The sequence below is a fragment of the Malus sylvestris genome, chromosome 10 (genome assembly GCF_916048215.2).
Source record: "Malus sylvestris chromosome 10, drMalSylv7.2, whole genome shotgun sequence".
Classification (NCBI taxonomy): Eukaryota; Viridiplantae; Streptophyta; class Magnoliopsida; order Rosales; family Rosaceae; genus Malus; species Malus sylvestris.
This window is the reverse complement of record NC_062269.1, coordinates 22,647,006-22,661,042: the sequence shown is the minus strand read 5'-3', so window position 1 is coordinate 22,661,042 and position 14,037 is coordinate 22,647,006. Positions and strand designations below refer to the sequence as shown.

The 14,037-nt window shown below is 36.7% G+C and overlaps 2 protein-coding genes across 2 annotated transcripts; one reads left to right on the top strand and one right to left on the bottom strand.

Moving 5' to 3' along the window:
* The first annotated feature begins 1,546 nt into the window (after positions 1 to 1,546).
* LOC126586338 (uncharacterized) lies at positions 1,547 to 4,657 on the top strand. Its single transcript, XM_050251158.1, has 2 exons — positions 1,547 to 2,020; positions 3,485 to 4,657. The coding sequence occupies exons 1-2, from the start codon at positions 1,700 to 1,702 to the stop codon at positions 4,319 to 4,321; spliced, it is 1,158 nt and encodes a 385-aa protein (XP_050107115.1). The 5' UTR covers positions 1,547 to 1,699; the 3' UTR covers positions 4,322 to 4,657.
* Positions 4,658 to 4,796: 139 nt separating this feature from the next.
* On the bottom strand, positions 4,797 to 8,421 carry LOC126586339 (probable CDP-diacylglycerol--inositol 3-phosphatidyltransferase 2). Its single transcript, XM_050251161.1, has 11 exons — positions 8,117 to 8,421; positions 7,823 to 7,962; positions 7,628 to 7,712; positions 7,299 to 7,348; positions 6,733 to 6,772; positions 6,283 to 6,327; positions 6,136 to 6,201; positions 5,913 to 6,027; positions 5,770 to 5,826; positions 5,595 to 5,693; positions 4,797 to 5,108 (listed from the first exon to the last, which is right to left on the bottom strand). Exons 2-11 carry the CDS (start codon positions 7,893 to 7,895, stop codon positions 5,049 to 5,051), a joined length of 690 nt encoding a protein of 229 aa, XP_050107118.1. The 5' UTR covers positions 7,896 to 7,962; positions 8,117 to 8,421; the 3' UTR covers positions 4,797 to 5,048.
* Positions 8,422 to 14,037: the final 5,616 nt, after the last annotated feature.

The following is a 14,037-nucleotide window of genomic DNA, read 5'->3' as shown; positions in this document are numbered from 1 at the left end:
CTCGACCCTCAGACGTCCAAACTCTTCCAACGAACTACCCCAAGGCTCGTGAGGATTTCCTTAAGCCTTCTATGTGCTTAGAATTCCCTGAAATGCAAGGTTTTACTTGCGCATGAACAGAGCATAAAATCGGGGTTAGTGTTTCTCGGGCTTCCGACACATTCCTATCCAAACAAGGGTATCACTAGACTCAGGAGGTTACAATGAACAAGGACCTTACCTTTAAAGCTTCGATCCGTGCTGGAGGGTGAGCTTTGTGTCTTGTCCGTACGTAAGGGAAAGAGAGAGAGAGAGTCTGAGAGAGATGAGAAGATATGGGAGAGGAGAGAGAGTGAGTATTGTGTGTGTGTGTGAGTTCCATGTGGTCACCAACCAACCAAGGGAAAAATATCAAGTCTCCAAAACAAGTCACACACACATACACTACAGCTTTAACGTTCAAAGGTTTGAACCGTCATTTCGCATTGTCGGAAATCAATTATTCGTGACGGGCTGTGATAAATTAACTATATTAAAATTTATTAAAAATTATGAAAAAAATACAGAAAAATTTTTAGTTTATTTGATGAGTTTATGTAATTTTATTTTAGTGTGTTTTTTTTAAGTTTATTTGATGAGTATGTAATTTTTATTTTAGTGTGTTTTTTTTTAAGTTTATTTGAAATTTTATCCGAAATTGGTTAAGAATCTTATCCGAAAATAAAACTATTTTTTTATTTATTCTTTTAAAAAAATATTTTAAATGGGGTGGGTGCCAGCGCATTTTTAGACTGGGTGCCTGCACATTTTTTTAGGGGTGGAGATGTTTTGGCATATTACTGTTCACTGGGGTCTATTACTGTTCACTTAAGTGGATAAATGCGTTGGGTGCTAACGCAAAGTCTTTAGGGGTGGAATTACTCTAAATGCTAAACATATGAAGAGAGCTATGGTAGGGATTGGTAGTAAATGAGTTAACACACAAGCCAAATTCAAACCTAAACACTAAGTTCATATTCAATTCAAAAATGATATTCTTATCACATTTTTTATACTACACTTGTATCACTTTTTTAATAGAGACGAAACTCACATGTGTCACTAGACTTTAACTTCATTAGAGAGGTAGTACAAATATGGCATGAAAAATGTTGTAAATGTAGAATACCCTATTTGATTTCCTCTAATACGACTAAAAATTGTAAGTACACACTAAATTTTTTTTCCTTTTATTAGTCTACAATATATTAATCTAATCATAAAAAAAATAACATTTAAACTTTTTTTAACAAACGATATGATTTACGCTAAAAATACCAAAAAATTTTGGTCATCGATGTGAAGAAAAGAGTAATGCTATACTTATAATCTATTTGTACTATCATTTTTATCATCTCTTTAGTAGAGATAAAACACGCTAACATATGTGGATCACTATTAGAAAAACGGTACAAATAAATGATAATAGTAGTATTTTTGTGAAGAAAAAGGTGTGCTAATGGACTGAAAATATTCATTATTTATTTTTTGTACAGAATTAAAAATATTATTTTCAGTTAAGTTAAAACTTCTGGGTACTCTGCCAGAGCTTATCTTCACTTCTACTTCACCACATCCCATCTCTCTCTCTACGAATTTTTTGCCTCCAAAATCTAAATCCCTACACAGAAAATAGAAAGAGTCAGAGAGAAAGCGAGAGAGAGAGCGGGAGAGAGAAGCCATGGAAAGGCTTCTGTCCTCTTCATTCCCAACCCCTTTGAAACTCCATCTAAAACCCTCTCCTTTCCTCAATCGACCCGCCCTTATTGACTCGGCCAAACTCGGTTTTCCGGCTTCGCAGTTGCCCAATTTCAGACGGGTCGGCTTGGTTTCCTGCAAACATCAAAACCCATCTCCATTTTCTTTTGGTTTTCATTCTTCATCAGCGCCGTGCAACATTCTTCCTTCTCTATCGTCGAATCAGGCCGGGTCGCCAAATGGGTCGGAGCCAAAATCCCAGATTCTCAATCAGATCGCAACCGGGGATCCTAAGCAGCGCAAGGTACTTTAATCTCTTGTTTCAAATGAAAGAAATTGATCAAAAGATGATAATTTTGATTTTTTGTCTAATTCTGTGGGGTTTATGTTTTGTTGTTGCTGCTTTAATCATGTTAAAAAGTGTCTTTCCTGTGCTGCAATTGCCACGGTGACTTTGAAAATCTGAACAATTGTTTCGATGGCTGATGAAATATTTGATTATTTTCTACCCAGTCGTTTTGTGATCTAATGCAATTTATGGTTGCCCTCTAGAAATGCGATTATTTTCATAATTTAGAGTTTTGAGGCTAATTATATGAGGTTGATGACTGAAACAGTTGCTTCATTTGTTATACTATATCTCTTTCAAAAAATTTATGACTGAACCAGTTGCCTTTGGTGATTCTAATTGCGAAGGTTTAGATTACCGATTAATTTGATTTTATGGTCTTCAAAGAGAATGCCCTCAAGTGTGGTCCTATCAATACCTAATCTTTCATTTTCGAGGCAGTTGGAAAATGAATGGTACCCAAGTCACTTGTGTAGATAATTCCTCTGATGTGCCTTGAGATGGCTACAAACGTCCAGTTATTCCAACATAAAGCTAAATCTCTGTGCTTTCCGAAAACTGAGCATAGCTTTAGTCAACATGGTACTGGAGACCTAAGGCTGAAACTTGTCTCGCTAATTACAAACAGCAAGGGCCTCAGAAGAAAGGAACAAATTTAAGGAAACCCGTAGATGCAGGCGAATCAATTGGTATAGGTAGCTTCGTTTGAAGCTTCAGTGGCATCAAAACTTACACACACATTATATTAGCAATATTCAATCTAGTGCGGTCTAGGTGTTTTTTTGCTGGTGTCAGAAGGTTTCTTTAAGGTAATGTTAGTTATTTCAGGGGTGGATGTAATTTACCGATTCTTTTGCAAATGTCATCACTTTTGTATTCTGAAGTATTCTATCCCTTGCAGTAGACTGCAAGGGTGCATTAAGATTTTTATGTTTTCAAATGGTTGATTAGGGTAAAGTGAGAAAATTTGAGTGCAGTGTGTTCATGTTTCAGATTTTCTACCATTTTTCAGATTTCATACATTTATTCAATAGTTTAAAAAATAATTGCTATTTGTAAGCAAATATCTTGAAATTGGATGAATCTTTACTCACATTCAATAGCTTAGAAGAGATACTGTCAAAGCTGCCAGCAATTCGACTGTTTGTGTACGTGTTGGATTTTAGTATGGAGTCTGTATGATATGAAACATAGATTGGAGTAGGGACATCACATGGGAGATGACATTTTTCTGTTTGGTTTACAATTACTATCTGCTGTTGCTACTTTCAACATAACAGAATTAAGTTTTATTGATATTTACATCAGAAAGTGTAGGGGGTATGCAACTCCCCAGCTACCTTTTCACCCTCAACATGAGACTATTAATCCGTTTATTTTTACCAGATGACTTACTTTTAATACTCCTAACATCTTCAGGCCATCCCCACCGGAGCATTCGTTGCGCTTTCTGCTCTTGTTTTGATCTTAATACAACCAGCTTTTGCACCAGCAGCTTTTGCATCCTTTCAAACCGCAACCAACGCTGGTAGCCCAGCTGTTGCTATTGGGGGAAGACTGATCCAGACAGAGTTGCTCAGTAGTGCATGGACTGGTTTCTTTGCCGGTTGCTTACACACATTATCGGGGCCAGACCACCTAGCTGCTTTGGCTCCACTCTCAATTGGACGTACCCGCATTGAAAGTGCTTTAGTGGGAGCCCTCTGGGGATGTGGCCATGATGCTGGTCAGGTTATCTTTGGCTTAATATTTTTACTACTAAAGGATCGGCTTCATATTGAGATTATCCGAACTTGGGGCACGAGAGTTGTGGGCCTTACCCTACTAGTTATTGGTGGTATGGGTATTAAGGAAGCTTCAGAAGTCCCAACTCCTTGTGTTGCCTTAGAGAATGGCGAGTGTGATGTTAGCGTATACGAGTCTCTAGATAACCCCACAGTTGGGAAGAAGAAGATTGGTTTTGCTACTTTTGCCACTGGAATTGTCCACGGGCTGCAGCCAGATGCATTGATGATGGTCTTGCCAGCCCTCGCTTTGCCATCTCGAGTTGCTGGTGCTGCATTCCTGGTTATGTTTTTAGTTGGGACTGTAGTTGCAATGGGAAGCTATACTGTCTTTATAGGTTCATGTAGTCAGGCATTAAAGGATCGAGTTCCCAGGATTACAGAGAAACTGACATGGGCTTCTTCCCTGATTGCAATTGCTCTTGGGTTCGCCATCATCATCAGCCAGTTCTTCGGGTATAGCCTGTATTAGATTTTTGACCCGGTAAAGACAACGTTTTGCAGGCTTCTCCGCGGGTGTTAGATGAAGATGTTATAAGGATTATTCGATTTGTTTAGAGCAAAAGTTGGTCTGGCGCAGCACCTCTTCTCAGTGGGAGTGCCGTCGTATTTCGTTTTAATAGAGGGCAAGCCTTCTACAAATTTTATTCTTTTATGGTAGAATTCAGATTGGTATAAAGATTCTCGTTTGCTTTGTGTTAAATCGTTAACCTTTGTCTGGACAAATTGTTCTATTTCGTTGCACCAGTTGTTCATATCAGTTATCCATTACGAGATTATAAAATCTTCATCTGCTTTTCGTTCGTTAGTTTTTGGTATGCTCCTTGGAACTCGATTTTTAGTCTTAAAATTCAAATCTTTTCATCATCATCATTGCAGTTACAAAATAGTTTGCAGAGTGGATTCATATCGTACGACAGACTAATTAGAACACGAAACAGACGAAATAGGAAATAGGGCGGAAAACTTGACAAGATCGGAAAATGCCCTTTTTAACTTCTTTTTTTTTCTTTTAATGTTAACAACAGACGTCAAATTTGTCTAATTTTTGTGTAGTTAACTTCGGGAAAAAAAAGTACAAATCAACAAAAGAAAAGAAATTACAAGGCATTCTCATCCGCTGCAGCAACATATTTCGACGTGAACTGAGCAGGAAGCTGAATGTAGAATGCGCCTCCGGTCATAGAAGTTGATGTGCATTAGGGGCTTTGCTTTTTGTTGATATCATGAAGCACACACACATCTGCTGCTGTCTTCAACTGAAATCATGAAATATATTTTAAAAATAGGAAGAATATCTTCCAAGAGAACTCGATCTTGAAAACGCTGATTACCTAGATACATGATAACTTAAAAAGACTATTTAGAAGACACTCCATGAAAACTCAACCACGAGTGAATAAAGCCCGTAGGCTTTTTAAAATAGTGGTATGTAACATTAGAGCTCTCAAATTATCAATTATGACCTTCCGCTCTCATCCAAGTCCTTAACCAAATTCAGTTACAACTAAAATACAGATTCAGTTTTGCATTCAAGAATTGTGTGATGAAAGTGTAGGATGTACGGAAACCACGTATACCCTAGTATGTGTTTGTCGTTGCTGAGGACATCCCCCAAGAGTGGGGGATTTCATGACATTTCTGATTGGCTGTCTTGTGTTTCCAATAAGTTGTTTAATAGTTGGCATCTGTTGCAAATTTCAGCAAGTTAAAATGCCTAACATTATAGAAGTGGTATTCATTACCTGTATAAGATTCACTGCTTGTTTGACTGCCCATCCAAATAAACTCAAACCAACTAGAACAGAAAGTGGTGTAATATGCTTTGCAAGCCCCGTTAAAACCTGAAAGAGGAAAATTTTAGAAACCAAAGTAACTTGGAAACATCCTGTTTAATTCCTTATAAACTATGACACTTACATCAATCAAGTTCTCAGTTTCGTTCTTTGCAAGAAGAAATAGAATTATATAAAGGACCTGCAAAGTAACAGTCAAATTAAGAGGACTAGCGGGCTACATTAAGAAATTTCTACAGGCCTATACACAGAAAGAGTTACAATTACCTCACATGCCACACAACAGTAAGCCATAAACATCCGATTTCCGTAGTATGCTTTAAAAAGCCAATTAGTGCTGTCTTTCACATCTTTGTGACTAGCCTTGCCTAACAGAAAAGTACTGGAAAACAAATGTAATAAACTGTTACCAAGTGAATTTTTGTCAAAATCAAATAACGAAATACTATTCACCCTGAAGATAAACTTAATAAAAAGAAAAGAAAATAACCTGTACATCTGCAGCCAGTGGCTACCAATATCTAAGGCAAGTAATGAGAGGAAAACCAAGCCAGGCCTGCATTGAAAGCCCACCAGAAGCTAAGATAAGCATGCAGATCTATTTAATAACATGTAGGCTATAAATAAAATATCTTACCGGTAAACTTGTGAAAGTACTACCAAGAGACACGCAGTGCTTATCCTGAGAGACAAGACGTAGTAGTCAATATGGTGATGGTCAATACTAGATCATTTGAGGAAAACCTGAAACTAGCATATGCTTCTTGTGCACATCCACGTGTTTGTGTGTGCCTGTGTCTGAGAAGTATTTAATGAATGGGATAGTCAAATTTTGGGCAATGCTCTGGGCTTCTTTAGAGATTCATTATTTTATCTTAATGTGGACTGGAGGATGCTGCGGTTAACTCAGTTGTTAGAGTTTGAGGGTTTTCTGTTGGCTGATGGAACGTTGATACTTGCTAATCCGAATGTACTGCAGGTCCACTGTGATGTATTTACTACTCTGGTTGTACACTGTTTAGTTTATTTCAATCAAGTTTTTAAGTTTTTTAAGTTTAAAAGAGAAAGAAGAGAGATCAAAGATCACCTGTCTGTTACCATGTCCAAAACAGCTCCAAAGGTAGAAACTGAACCAGGAAGGAAAGATGAATCAAATGAGTAATATAATGATCAATTACCAATTTCGGCTCACAATAGGTAGTAAGATAATTGGACCAAAATTTTCATGCAAAAGAACTCTTCCTTGCTGTCAATCAGGGAACGAAAAGAAAACAAAGACAGCACTTCAGTAATGTAATTATTACAAGAATAAAAAGGCTTCTATAAATACTATACAGCAACCTCTAATATAAGGAGGCCACAGACAAATTATTCATGATGTTTTGATATCAGTATTATCTGGCTCTAAATAACAGCATAGCTGGAACATAATCCAAGTCAGAAAAACTATGTACAGTGAGAAGTATGAGCCGTAATATAATCCTGATCGATTTGTATTGAGCGAAATCTGTTATTCATAATCATTTTGTAAGATAAACCCTATGCTCAGTATCTGTATAAAAGTACAACATTTTTGTTTGTACAAGTGTGTATATGCACAAACAACATACTCCTCAATAAAAGACATATCACAAGATACACAGAATCTCATACCTTGGTTGAATTTGCGAGCACACCAACCATCTACCCCATCGCAGACAAAGCTGGAATAGCAAACTTAATCATATATTATAGCCAACAAGACAAGATGAACAAAATACGGCTCAGAAACTAAGGTTGCATTTGAATTGTGGCTTTGAATTGAGAGTTTCCATTCAATGATTTAGTTCAAACTCTGTTTGCATCAAATATTTAGAGAAGAAAACACACTATTAAATGAATTCTTCGACAATTGATTTTAAACTCTGTTTGCAAATCACTTCTTCCAAATCCACAAATCCAAACACGAGATGAATGAATTCTTCAAAAGCACGAATCCTCACCTGACGAAATAGAGAACAGAGAAAAGCTTCTTGTTGGAGAAGCATAGGGCAAAGGCAAAACAGTTCATAAGAACCCTTATGTACCCTGCATTCCCAGTAATCGCAAAATCATTTATCAAAACAAAAACCCATTTCTAGCTAACTTGACAATGTAGTTTCATAGTAACATTTCTGTTTAGGAAGTGAAAAACTCACCAATAATGTTGGGTATGTAAAGATAGACATCGAGTTTCGTTAGCCTTCGTTGAGCTACAGATTTCTTAGCCATTGGAGAACTACCTTAATCAACTTGAAATTACACGAAATGCATTGGATTACCGAATAAATGTTTGCCCCTACACCCAAATCGTCAAAACAAAGCACTAATTATGCATAAAAATACACACTAATCACCTTAACTAGCTGAATTGAGGCATAAGATAGCAGTTAGAGAATAAAGAATCAGAATTTGATTGCGGAAATGGCAAGGAACAATAAGTGAATCAATACCTTCTGGGGTTTCTCCTTTCGGACTCGGCGGCGGAGATCACAATATAATCACTGCAAGCCCTAACCCTAAGACACCGAATCCGATTCCGATTCCCCTTTCTCTCCGAGTCTCTCTCGACAGGCAAAAGCCCTACTTGAAATGAAGTATGGAGGTCGATAACTCGGATACTTGGCTTGCCCACATCAACTTCGGATCCGATCACTGCTTTTGCACCCGGCTTCGATTCGATTATTGTAAGAAGAAGGTGTTTGCCTTGGTTATTCCTTTTTCTTTTCTTTAAAATTTTATTTTTTTACTAAAATTTTACTATTTTTTGGAGAGAGCGCAAACTATTACAATAATTTAAAAAGATAAAATTTCAAACTCTCTACACATTGGTAGGAACCCTACATTTTTAAGGCATGGTTGGGATGAAAAGGGTTTTTCTTTTACAGGGAAAACGTGTGTGGTAACTTTAGTTGTTACTCGTTGTGTTAATCATTTTTATTTTATAAGTTAGATTTCGCGTTTGGAGAAAAGATATAAACTTAAAATTTGGATAAAAAAAAATGATCAATTCTCTTTCTTGAATTTATAATTTTAGAAATTTATAATTTTTGTGCAGAAATTTATAAAACTTGGAATTTAGAAAGAACAATTCCCAATTGAAATTTTATGTAAACAATTGTCATTTATAATTTTCACAAAAGAGAGTTTATTATTTTCCATTCCTAGACTGACACATATAATTGAAATTTATTATAGTTTCATAATAGCCAAAAAAAGAAACTTTATAATCTTTAGGAAATTAAATTTATCATTTAAATTTCATCATTTTGATTTTCCTTAATATATTTTCTCATCCAGACATAAGGTTAGGTTTACTTCTAATACATGATGAGTTTGATACCAATTTATTATAGCTGACACGTTCTTTGGTTTAGATCAAAGCTCTCTCTCTAATGTACTTACATCATTGTATCAAAAAAAAAACGTGGCTTATTTGTGATTGCTTATGAAATGGTCAAGACCGTTTTCTAACAGCTAAAAGTGAGAAAAATCTAGAATTACTTCTAGCTCGTAGAAGCGATTTCAGAATAATAATTTGTAAGATGCTTCTTCAAAATCACTTTCATGTGCCATTTCTGAAAACTTTTCATTTTTAATAAAATTTAAATATGTTTATAATAAATGTATTTCCACGAGAAATGTAGCATGTTAGCCAAGGTCTTGTATAGAGAAGCACTCACGAATCGGCCAGTGCTTGTGGTATTCGTATAGGATTTGTTTCATTGTGCAAACTTACTCCAGATCAATTTCTTGGTCATTGGAACTATTGTAACTGATTGGCAACCACTGTAATTGTTTGTGATGATCAATGAATATCACTCTATCGTTTCTTGTAAAAAAAAAAAAAAACCAAAATATATAGAAGTGGTTATAAATCATAGATGCACTTATGATGCATCCTTTTTTTTCCTAACAAGCGACAATACCTACACTAATGGGGTGGGGGAGTGCCACTTAGTATTACTGTCTAGTGGTATTCCTCTTCACTAGTAAGTGAGAAGTCTTAGGTTCAATTCTCACCGAAGGCAAATTAGAACAACATTATTGCTAACCCATTGTGAGGCTTAACCCACTCTCATCCCCCTTTAGTATATATAATATCGTATGTTCAAACAAATATATATAAAAAAAAGAGCGGGGAAATAGGAGTTGGCTAAGCCTCACAGTAGACGAGCCATAATAATGTGGTTCAAATTTGTCTTTGGTGAGAATCGAACCTAAAACCTCTTACTTGCATGTGAAGAGGAATACCACTAGACCATAATACTAAGTGGCAACATGATGCATCTATAAAAGTTTGACTAATAAATCACGCTTATGACAAATAAATCGTAATTAAATGTTGTATTATTTAGACGATTGTATTAAACACATTTAAATATTATAAATTTGTAATCAATTTCATCTGTTACAAGACACTACATAATATATCCAGGCGCACAGCCATAAGGTACCAAAATGGTTCTGGACTCATCCTGACATTTATTTATAAATAAATAAATAAAGTATCATGAATGTTTTTTTTTATTTATTTAAACAAACAATATTATCTTGACTAAGAGGGTGGGGGAGTGGGTTAAGCCGCACAATAGGCCTTTGGCAAGAATCGAACATAAGATCTCTTACTTACAAGTGAATGGTAATACCAATAGACCGTAGCACTAAGTGGCTCATGCATCAATGTTTTGAAAGGTGAAGCCATCCTCACACTTCTTTTTCTCTTGAAATTTTAGCCAAACCACGGGTCTTTTCATTTTATACTTATTTTTTTTTGAACAAACGATATTATCTATACTAATGGATGGAAGAGTAGGCTAAGTCTCACAATGAGTGAGCCATAGTAATGTGGTTCAAATCTGGCTTTGGCGATAATCGAACCTAAGACCTCACTTACAAGTGTACCACTAGACCATATGTTTTGTTTTGTTTTGTTTTTTTAATGAAACTGTGAGAAGGATTTTCAAAAGTGGCGTGCAATTATGTAATATTCTCAAGCAACCCACCCAGTTTAATTACCTTATCTCTTTTAGCGTAGATAAAACTTCCACCATGTAACTTTATCATGTATTAGTTATATAACTTTATATTGAACAACGACGATGATGATGGGTTTCAGACTTTTACTGTCACGCCTCGGTCCCAACATACGTCCATGATCGACACGTGACGTCACCAATACCTGTTTATCTAACATACTCCGTCTTTGGGATATGTACAAGCATAACTCAAGGTTTGAATTGCTTAGTAATTTTTGGATACTTTATGGTTGCATCTAACCTACTCGTTAGACTACCTACGTACTTTAAATAGGGTTCGAGCCATTCATAGTTCACCATTTGTTAAACTCTGAACTTTTCGTAAAACACTTTCTAGAAGAAAACATAGAGTACCACCCAACGAAATCCAACAACATTGGGTTCTGGACCACTCAATGGAACCAAAATACCAAGCGACTTCTCGTAATCTACTTAGACCTGTCAAATGTACAATCAGTACCTACACCAGGGAAATGGTGCATGGGCCCAACAAGAACCCGAATAAGCTACGAAGCTTGGGTGAGAGACAATAATACAAGTATGTGATAATCAATAAAAAGAAGACCATCGATCACAATTTATAAACCTCAAAAATAAGTTCATACTTATGAAATCATAGTCAAGTCGCTAAAAACTCTGAAGGAGTCACCCAGACATCCAATGACTTTTCTAATTCAAACCACAAGGATTCTCAAAAACTATATTTCATAAATACACTAAAAATTAGGGCTAGAGAGACGCAGTTCAGCCGAAGCCTACATAAGTAACCAAACAGGAAGTGGTCCCCCATAGCGAATTAACCAAGCAGAGCCACCCCTGAGAAGGTAACCAAGTAGGTAGTGACCCCCCATCGCGAATTAACCAAGCGTGATCCATAAATAGTATGGTCCTCTATTGCGGATTAACCAAGCAGGACCACTTCTGAGAAGATAACCAAGTAGGTAATGACCCCCCATCGAGGATTAACCAAGTAGAGTCACACCTACAAAACTGTTAGGCAGTGATCACTCATCGCAGATTAACCAAGCATGATCACCCTTAAGTATGTATGGCCATAAGGATCGCCCATCACTGATTAACCAAGCACGATCCATAAATAGTATGGTTGTGGAATCCTGTACCTGGATTTCACTATTATAATCTACAGATTTGTATTATTGAGATTTTATATTATTTTTGAAAATTTATATTAATTTATTTGGATTTAGACTTTAATTAAATTAGTTACAAAGTTTGAAGTTTGGAAGGTAATTATCAAAAATTTGTTGACCTTTTGAGATCACAAGTAACGTTTTCGAATAGGTCTCGAAGCCACGAGCGCATAGGCGAAAGCCGTTTGCGAGTCTGAGTTATAACGGTATAGTTACGGACGTTTGAAGTTGTGAACTATAGATTGTGGGAATTATGTAATTCTCACATGTGGGTTAAAGGTTAAAGGAGTTTAATAAAAGAGGGGGGGGACCAATTAGAAAGATGGGAATTTTCTGAAGAAAAAAAATGGAATGAGGGGTCTGATTTTGACCCGTTTTGGGGCGTTTTCGACCCATAAAACCACAAACTTGACCCGCTTGTATCTCCTTCATCCGGTCTCCGTTTTGGGTGATCTTGGTGTCCATAGAAAACTCTTAATGAACCCTACAACCCTGTAGTGTTAGATTTTCCATTTTCTTATCCATTTTTCCAGTTCGAGGCAGCAAGTTCTCGTAGGTTTTCCGGCGGTTTTGTCATTTTTCCGGCGATTCCGGCAACCATTTCCTTCAAGTGAAGTATGAAACTTCATCTACTCTTCATAATCTTCAAGATCATATGCTTAGTTTGTTCTTTCGTATTCATTTTAGAGTTGGTGCGTAGAACCTTAGAAATCCAGTTTTCACCAGTGATTTTGGGCGGTTTCCGGTTAGAATTTGTCTTTGGCCTAGTTGTGAAAAGTGTTTCCCTTGCTGAGCTCTAGCTATGACGTAAATTTTAGTTTATTTAGTTAATGTTGAAAATTTGGGGTTTCTAAACCCTCCACCTTGACTAACCCGCGTGTGGCGATGCGTGGGACCGTCCACGAGTGTTGTCTAAGTACCAAATACCTTCCTGTGAACCTATGTCTAGCTCGGTTTCCCAAAATTCAATTGTTTGGTATGGTGATCAAACTGGACCGCCACTTATTTGTGTGATTGATGACAATCCGATCGTTAGTTCGTTGTACAATTTTGTGAACACCCTAGTTGTCAGGTGTTGGACCTTTGAGAACTTACAGATCGAAAATCCGATGTGCGGATCTTTCGGATTGAATAACGTTAGGTTGTTGACCTTAATGGACCTACCTTATCGACAGTTGATGTTCTGGTCAACGTGCTCTACTCTAGGGTGTCGCTTATCTCTAGTTTATTGTTGATGGAGCTTAGTTGGCTCATCACGATGACGTGTCGTTTCTAGTTGACGTGTCTCGATATATGTATTAGCAGCACCATATTGAGTTATACTTGTTTATTAAATGTACTTTATATTGAATTGTTATCTTTAATTTTTTTAGCATCGATGTATGTTTATTAATTGTGAATCGACTGTAGCTTGGAAACGTTTATGAAATGTGGTTAGATATGTATGATTAGTATGACGTATATGATTGTTTTTATGACGATGTGAACCTAAAATCTTATGAGAAGTTTATGTAGAACTTTTATGCTTGTATGATAAGATAGTGGTCATGAGAAGTTGATAGTGCAAGTGATTACAATGTAAATCATAACGAATGAGATAAGGGTACGTGGGTTGTGTGTTGATCTTACTACACCATGTAGTAGCACTACATTGATGGTCCTGCTTGGTATATCCACATTAGGGGACCATACACATTCTAGGAGTGATCATACTTGGTATATCCGCATTGGGTGATCACTACCTACCTGATTATCTTCACCCTACTTGGTTTATCCGCATTGGGAGGGGTCACTAGTGGTCCTGCTTGGTTTGTCCGCATTAGGGGACCATACTATATATGGATTACGCTTGGTTAATCCGCGTTGGGCGATCCTTATGGCTATGTATGCTTAAGAGTGATCATGCTTGGTTAATTCGCATTGGGTGATCACTTTCTAACAGTTGTAGGAGTGACTCTGCTTGGTTAATTCGCATTGGGGGGTCACTTCCTATTTGGTTAATTATGTAGGCTTCGGCCGAACCGTGTCCATCTAGCCCTAATTTTTAATGCACTTATGAATGATGGTTTTTGGTAATCTTGGTTGGTTGAATGGGAAAAACCGTTGGATGTTGGGTGACTCCTACAGAGTTTTCAATAACTTGATTATGATTCCATAAAGCATGATTCTATACTTGATGTTATA